This window comes from Colias philodice, chromosome 13 (genome assembly GCF_061535455.1).
Source record: "Colias philodice isolate Cphi_HAF_F1 chromosome 13, ilColPhil1 Martin Lab GWU primary, whole genome shotgun sequence".
Classification (NCBI taxonomy): Eukaryota; Metazoa; Arthropoda; class Insecta; order Lepidoptera; family Pieridae; genus Colias; species Colias philodice.
In genome coordinates, this window is record NC_143098.1 from 11,071,968 (window position 1) to 11,080,896 (window position 8,929).

The 8,929-nt window shown below is 33.9% G+C and overlaps 1 protein-coding gene across 1 annotated transcript; it reads right to left on the reverse strand.

Annotated features, from left to right (window-relative positions):
* Positions 1-4,830: 4,830 nt before the first annotated feature.
* Positions 4,831-8,581, reverse strand: LOC149483673 (uncharacterized). The gene is made up of 2 exons (XM_089702996.1): positions 8,435-8,581; positions 4,831-6,159 (listed from the first exon to the last, which is right to left on the reverse strand). Exons 1-2 carry the CDS (start codon positions 8,521-8,523, stop codon positions 5,670-5,672), a joined length of 579 nt encoding a protein of 192 aa, XP_089559122.1. The 5' UTR covers positions 8,524-8,581; the 3' UTR covers positions 4,831-5,669.
* Between the last annotated feature and the right edge of the window lie 348 nt (positions 8,582-8,929).

Consider the following 8,929-nt stretch of genomic DNA (forward strand, 5'->3'; position numbering starts at 1 on the left):
TAAAGCTCAAGAGTTTGTTTATTTGGTTGAACGCGCTCATCTCAAGAACTACGGGTCCAATTTGAAAAGTACCTATCCTCTTCTAGCACTGCTATCTTAATTAGATACTGTTATTCAGAGATTTACAATAATTTTCTGTGATCAACAGTTAAGCGCGTCACACACGGTGAAGATACTATAGTATTTTATCTTAAGATACTGTTATATTTTATATTACAGTATCTTAACGCATCCGGTATCAGCGTTCGGACTTTCATTTTTCTTTTTGTCATTGCGTACTAAGACCCCTGTAGAACCGCCATCCTGTTACAAATGACGCGAAATTTTGTGGGTCATTTGTAACAGGATGGCGGTTCTACAGGGGTCTTAGTACGCAATGACAAAAAGAAAAATGAAAGTCCGAACGCTGATACCGGATGCGTTAAGATACTGTAATATAAAATATAACAGTATCTTAAGATAAAATACTATAGTATCTTCACCGTGTGTGACGCGCTTTACTCTTTTCGATTACGTTACAGAGGCCATAGTTGGTTCAATTCAATTTCAATAGGTACATATAGGTACATATTTTCACTTTTATTTACCTAAGTTAAGCAAAGCCACATGCAATACTTCCAGTAATTTACAGAAATGCCTAGCACACTATACTAACTGCAACATCACAAAAGTAATAGTAGAAAAGTCCTTTAACAATTGTTTTTGAAAACACTTGCGCAAACACTATTAGTTTTTCAAGCTAGTTCGGTTCTGGTGCGCGCGCGCATCTAACGTAGAATATTTTTTATTAAATCTTTTTTCTGTGTTCTTCTATAGCTTTTGGAAGAAAAAAAAAGAAAAGTGAGAAAAGTTCATACTTAGTTACAAGGAAAAAATATAAAATAAATCAAACTTAATATGAAGTCTGAAGAATTATTTAATCGCCATGCGTTTAAAGAAATCGGTGCAGAGAAGGGTGCAAGAATCGGTGATAAAATATTGAAAGGTGCTTATATGAAAGAAATTGTACTAAAAAACTGGGAACTACTTCTGGGCCTTTCGACAGTAGCTAATTTTTAAGGAAAATTTGTAATAAATAATTTGTGTAAACTTTGAATGCATATGAAATGAGCACAGCGAACGGGAAATATAGCACATGGATTCCATATGGAATAAAGTATTTGAAGAACATCAAAGGCAACTTATTTATTCGAGTTATTTTATAAAGTAGTAAGATTCTAAGAAACTGCATGAAATTGCAATTTTACTTATAATACCTAGTTACTGCTTAATTTTCAAAATAGAGGGGAAAGAAGAAGCAAGATAGAGACACTAATTTGGCTAATTTAGATAATTTTATGGTCTATCATAAAAAAGCAGGTGTTTCCAGGCTTTTAAAAATAAGAAAACAAGGCAAAACTTATATCCAAAACTTTATTAAGGAAAATTAACAAGAATTAAGGGATTTCAATCGCAGAAAGTGTAGCTGTCGGTACAGATCCTATGGCTAAACTAACGGTAACGGCCCATCACGTGAAGACAATTTCAAAGCTCCCTTTTCTTCATCTGGTAACATCAAGCAAAACCTGGTTGTATGGAGGGAAAGGGTCAAATTTATACACATGTGAGCCCGTCGACCCGAGCGGTTGGACAAACTGTGCTAGCTAGTTTGTTCGCCCCGGCTCGTGTCGTCTTGGCTCACAGTATCGCCGGAACTAATACTTATTATGCACAGTCGACGGCAGTGGCTGTAAGATATAGTTTATAATTTGCATGTACTTTGTGATAACTACCTATAGTCTAGGCTTCTTCTACTAGTCGAGTAGTTTTTAAATGGCTTTTACTTCTCTTAATTGTTATATGTGAACGATTTCTTTTGCCTTTTAAAATCTTAAGTACCTATAAAATGCCATGTTGCAGAATTACATAGATAATATATACGAATTACCGAACCAATTTTGAAGAGACTTACAAGTTCAGTATACCTAAGTTGCAATTATAATCCATTCTGTACATCTATTTACAGATTATTTATTACAGTAAATTCGTATCACATAACCTAACCTAATAAACCTAACCACCTACTTATTTTTTGTATTTCTGTTGAAATCATGTTTTAACCCTAAAATTCAGTTATCAGCCTTATTAATTCAAGTCACACAGCATATTTTAAAATGAACCAACAAGAACAACAACAGCAATGATCAGAAAGGAAGAGCTTGCTTCAGGGAATATGAAAAGGCCTGCCAGTATAGGTAAGTTTAAGTTTGTTAATCAGGTGCGTCAGATTAGGTCAGGTTAATGTTTCGCAAGTAAGCTCCATCTGCAGCATGAAAGCCTTGCGGATCTCTACATGTCTAGAGTTCGTATTGTGCGTACACAATTGTCTCGTAAAGTATCAAAAACTCGTACACTTAGAGTATATACCTATATTACAAGGTAGTACGAATACTCTAAGCTCGTACCTATTTCAATAGCCGGAATTCAATCTAGTCAAATATACAGAGTATAAAAAGACACAAAAAGCTCATGTATTCCTCTTTTCCTCACAAGAACCTCATGAATCTTTCAACCAGATGTCGCGTCTGTTTCTTTTAAATTAGGTTATAGGTATATATAAAACTCAGAGGTGACTGATATAGTGATCTATCAACGCACAGCCCAAACCACTGGACGTATCGGGCTGAAATTTGGCATGCAGGTTAGGACGTAGGCATCCGCTAAGAAAGGATTTCCCGAAATTCTTGCGGGAACGGGGAAAAACGGGGATGCACGTACAAAGTCGTGGGCGGAAGCTAGTTAGGTTATATAGGTTACTATAGCACTTATTTTTCTTGGTGCACGCTAAGTGAATTTGATATGGCTTTCAGTGTTTATTAACTGTAATGACTTTTACTATTAAAAATACCGCACATGGTCTATAATAATTGCATAACTACTAAGCATCGTACACGTGTAAAGCAATCCTTTAAAGTTTCATTTTTTTTTACGAAATGAAGCGATAGCGTATCGGATATTATCAACTATTCATCATTCGGAATCATCATCGTGTAGTTCTCCCATTTCCCAGTCATTTTTTGCACAGAAAATTATTCAGTTCGTTTAGAATGCATTTAAAACTGAACCATACAAATTTCTCGTAAAATAGCATTGAATTTAATAACTAATTGTAGGTCGTTAAGCGTTATATAGAACGCGCCCTACAGTGGAAGTTTTACCATGAGTTTTACGATCGCATTGTTTCTATGCGGAGTATTGGAACTATTTTACGATAACGGACTCTTGGATCAATTCTACGGTAGTCATATGTATGCTTTATTAGTTTTTCCTTTGCAAATACTCATTAGCCTACTTCTATGGGAGTAATAACCATTCCAAGCGTTGATATTTGTTCAGTCCTCGTTGCTTAGATCAAATACACATGTAGATAAGCTATGAAAAACATTTTTTTTTTACAAACAGGATAGCCTAGTTTTAAGTAACAATTATTACGGTGTCCAAAATATAATTATTGCACCTTAGTAATTAATTATTTTAACTTGATTTTAGAGCTGGGGAGAGCTTAAAAGAAAGCACGCCCTAGCTCTTCATTTTCTGTAGTCGGTCAAATCTATCTTCCCACCTATATTGGTAAAAAAAGTTCAGTTTATTATTCGTACAATTCTAGGTGCAATACAACTTTCTTAATGTTACAGTCGGAGAAGAAATATCATGGAATACGAATGACGATCAAGAGCATCGCTTTGATGAGAAACATCCCAGTCACGATAATAGGTGTATCACAGTTACCTACTTGCCTAAATAATAAGAAATGAGGAAACTGCATATTATAGGTAAGAAGTAGGTAACTACCATATCTACTTTGATAAGTGTACAAAAAATAATTGAATATCGCCGGACATAGAAGGCCATTATTTATTTTTTTACCTACATAGCTGTGTCACAGAAAACATAATACCTAGGTACTATATCTAAGTCATTTGAATAAATTCTTTCGATTTCGATCGATTTGATTAAATCTATGTATCAAATGTTTTTAAAATGTTCAAACATGGATAAAGCAACGTTGTGGTGCACATAAGTAATAAACCAGATGGCGCTAGGTTATAGGTACCTACAATACCTACAGGAGCCATCAAAATTTTCCATTTCCCAACGAACAAGCAGTTACAATAAAACGGGTATAAAATTGAAAATTACATTAGATTTACAATCGGAGATTGTGTTACATACAATAATGAACCATAACCGAAGGACCTAAGATCGATAAGGGGTTTTACAACTACACTTTTGATTGGCAAGGATTTATTGGAAAACGTTCATTTTTTACAAATCTTTTATAGTCTCTGATAAGGTGGACAATTTTACGCCTTGGCCATTTGAAATTTTATACCGATATGTTCGAATGGGAAAGTTAAGTAACACTTTGTTTAATGGTTTAATGAAGGACGAATGTTTTTGCCTAAGATAATATACCTAATACAGTAAAATTGTAAACGTTATAGTTAGGTACTTAAAAGTTATTGCAAATCAAAGGAAAGTCTTATAATAATAGCACAGTATTACAATATTATTTTCTTACAGTAAGGAATCGCCTTGGGGACAGTTGGAGGAGGCCTATACCCGAAAGGGGCCAGGACATTTAAACGAATTGTACTATTAATTTTTTCATGTACTATGTATCTTTTGTTATAAATTGTATTTAAATGTCATGGAAGATAAGGGCTAAATAAATAAAAATAAAAGGAATCGCCTTTGATGTCGCGCGATGCCGCCGCCAGTGTAGGTACTCCACGTGTAAATATGCTAGGGTTGTCACCAAATGGGAAATAAAACAATTTTTATCATAGCTATTAATATGTAATTATTTATTCACATGTACATTAAAAATAATTGTGATTGTTGAATCTAATGTAATTATTTATACAGAAACATAGTATAATATGTCGCCGCAGTGACATTGTCATTGCCTATTGATTAATTATTAACAACCAAATTTACTTATTCTCAAATAATTATTTAATTAAACTCAATCAACTTATTATTTATTTATTTTAAATGTTCATTCCTAACGCATTTTATGAGATGAGGAACATCAAAGATATGATAAATTTTTTTCCCATCTACTACAAAATAAGGTTTTTCTTTTGATATCCCCCTTGACTTAGAAAACTTTAAGAAATCTGAACCTTGATCGGACACAATAGCCCTTACTTTAAATCCCAATGCTAACAATTCTTTAATCGTATTTATTATCCATTTCTCTAATTGATCCTCGATTTTACTAGTCGTGATAAAAGCATAGCCGACTACTTGTTTCCAATTACCTGGAATGCCTTTTAGCATGATTGTAAAAGCATAGCCAGCTGCATATGGACTTTGAATGTCATCAATTTTGTGAAGACCTATTATTTTATCTCTGCGTGTGTCGTAAAAAATTGAACATTTTAAGCTCATTTCGTCCATACAAAACGTACACACCCTTTCATAAGGTTTTAAGTGTTTGATAGCCTGAGACAAAACTCCCTTGATAAAGTCACTAATTTTAGTACCCATAGGTATCGCCAAGGTCGCCAAAGTACGTCTACTGGGCAAGCATAAAGTATTTGAAAAAAACTTATACGCATGTGGACTTGAGTAATAAATATTTAAACAAAACATTTTAAATTCTTTAGATTTTAGAATATCTGTTACTTAGATTTGTTATTTCTAGAATGAGGTTTTAAATTGACTTGTGCTTTGACAATTTGACTTAGATTCGGTGATAAGAACTTGTCACATCCTCGTAAGAACTGTTCATAAGTGACGTCCGTCGACTTAGCTTCTTCCATCAACTTTAACTTTGGAGTCTGATCTGTCAATATTTTTGTAGTCTGCGATGCTTGGGCACTAGTGGATGCCACAACTGATACGCTAACGGAAGCACAAGCGGTCTGTTGTTGAACACCTCTGGTTGTCAAATCTTTTATAATCTCCATTTTTGCAGTCTCAGTTTGTGTACTCATAGGATGTATTGAAGCAGACGGTAAGTTTGCTACGGGAATAGCAGTGCTCTTTAGTTTTTTTTTCATATACATCCATCTTTCAAAGTGTAAACCACATACATACTTGCGATATAATTGTTCAACTGTTTTACTCTTCAAGTCCGGTCTTTGACAAGCTTCTATCCATAATTCGCGCCTGGAAAATAAGTAGGTACCTATAAATTCAATAAACAAACGCATACATATAAAATTTTAAAGAATAGAAAATATTTGATCACGAGGTGGGATTCGAACCCGCGTCTTCCGCCATTTCGGGGCAACGCCTGACCACTCGGCCACTCGTGATCCCGCCAGAGCAATCGAAAAGAGAAAGAGCAAAGAATAGAAAAAAATTGATTGCCGATTTTGATAAACTTGTCTAAGAACCACCGCTGGAAAAGAAGTTTTCCAATTAAAAAACCGCATCCAAATCGGTTCACCCATTTAAGAGCTACGATGCCACAGACAGGCAGAATAGCGGTCAAATTTATAATACCCCTTTTTAGTCAGGAGTTAAAAATATAAGGAAAAGTGGCCGGGGGTTAAAAATATAAGTTTAACCGTAAAATACCGTATTATGCGGTATCACGTGGACTTTTTTCTTTATAATGTTAACGGAAATTTATGTAATCCGTCGTTGTATAAAATTCCTAGGAAATGTATGTAATTCCTAAAATCGCACGGAAATGTGTGAAATAAATTATTTTACACACACTGCCTAGGAAATCTATACATTTCCTAAATATCAATCGCCCAATCGGAAATGTAAAACATCTAAGATATGGGAAGGTACGTGGGACGAGGGGTGTGTATATCACAGTCGGATTGTATAATCCGCCGTATTACAAACGGCCGGCATTTTGTAATATGCCGAATTCTCTCATTATCTATGCATTAAATAGTTTATTAAACAATATTTTATAAATTTCCTAAATGGTATCGGAATTGTACACATTTCCTAGGATTTGTATACAATTCCTTGATTTCATACATTTCCGGTAACATATACAATAGGCATGACGAAAGATTTTGAAATCCTCTTCCATAATATGTGTATACGTTTACTATACAAGAAAAACCCTATATTTCGGTAATATACTTAAATTTAACGAAGATAAAAGCCATTTTTCAAAAAATATTTATTAACTGTGCCAAAACAGCGCATGTCATGGCGTAGGCGTGACGTCAAACTTTGGTAAATACGTAATTACATACGTAATTACATACGTACACATTGCGAAGAAAATTAAAAAAGTCTTTATTTAATATGTGTTATAGAAACGAATTTCAAAGTTTATGAGTGGTGTGCAGTATTGCAGTATGAATCCACATAAAAATAATGCTCAAAAATGTGTTAGTAATTATTTCAAGCGAGAAATAATAAGAAATGATTGTATAAAGTTGGTGCGGAGAACCCCGAACCACGTATTCGTGAATTCGCAATTGTATTTCTGTTCTGAGTCGATAAAGCATACGTGAAACAATAGAAAATAAATAAAAATGCGTATTCTCAACATATTCATAACAACAAAACACATCTGACGCGAGTTGTTTACTTAAGCGTGACGTCACGCGTGTTTTAGTCAAAATGGCTAACTGCAGAATTTCAATGTTTTATTTTATTGATAATCTCATTAATCTTAATGGTTTTAAGATTTCTAAGTCACTATATTGAATTTATTTATTGTACATTTTCCCTTAAAAACACTAATACGATCATTTATGGATACTGTCGTCATGCCTATTCCTTGATTTCATACATTTCCGGTAACATATATTATATATTGTAATGAAATAACATTTCATCATTATTCAAATTTGGCGCGCTTCGCGTGTTCATGTTATCTGTGGCTCGGATTGACGTAGCAGAAAGAAAAAATGGCGAGAAACATGCGAGAAACGATTAAAAATTTTTTTATTCGCGGATTTAATAAGTACGTACATGATAATAAAATTATTCCAATAGGTATCTAACCCAATATCTTTGTCAAATGGACTAATAAGAAAGTAAAATAGATCTTATTACAAGTTAGCCTAAAGTACATATTATTATGTTGTTAAATGATATCGCCGAGGCCTTTGACACAAGCCGCCTTTGTCGCAAACCGCCTTTACTGCGATTGATGTTTTTGAGAATGTAAATAAACAGAATGGAAGCAACCTTATAACTCAATAAATAAAGTATAATAATATTTTTAAATGTAGTTCCGTTTATGTGAGATTACATATTTTAAGTTGTTGTAGTAACAAACTACCTATTTGTATGTTAACTATTGTGAAAACTTTGAATTAACAGAGAAACAAATTGGTTTTCTTGAAAATCATCAATAATATTATATTTTATATATATCTTATAGCTACTTAAAATATGTATAGTCAAAAACATCTTCAACATCTTTGAATTGGTACTAAACAGAATTTGAAAAACCTACCTCTCGTCGCGAGGAAATCTATGAAACTTGATGTCCTTGGATTTAAATGTAGATTTGCATCCATAAACACTACAGTTTATGCCCACCATTATAGAATACGTAAGTATAAATTATTACACAAAAAAACTCTGAAGCGTCTGCCCTTCGCGATAGGTAAAGCAATCTGAGCGTGTTTGCTTTACGAATTACGCGGCCCGGCGCGCGCCCGCGTCGCCCGACCCCCGCCAGTTCCCCTCCGTTTCTCTGCACAAGTACATGATTCGTCGCACTACTGTAGGAAATATGGTAATACTTGTGTACGTAGTATATTATTATTAGTCTGTGGTAATACTGTGATAATAGGCTTAATTTTGATTTTTACCTTTAGTACAATTTCACAACCAGTCAGATTTTAGCACTCTTATTTCTTTTTAGTGTATTAGGTACCTACATAACTATTACGAAATTTCTGAGTTCATCCAATAAAACTCAATAAAGCATACCACCCTCTATTGT

What these genes read in the sequence shown, in the direction of transcription:
- LOC149483673 (XM_089702996.1), bottom strand. Translation starts at nt 8,523, where the DNA reads ATGGTGGGCATAAACTGTAGTGTTTATGGATGCAAATCTACATTTAAA. An exon ending in AGATTTCCTCGCGACGAGAG is followed by an intron (nt 6,160 to 8,434) that starts GTAGGTTTTTCA and finishes CTTATTTTCCAG; the next exon opens with GCGCGAATTATGGATAGAAG.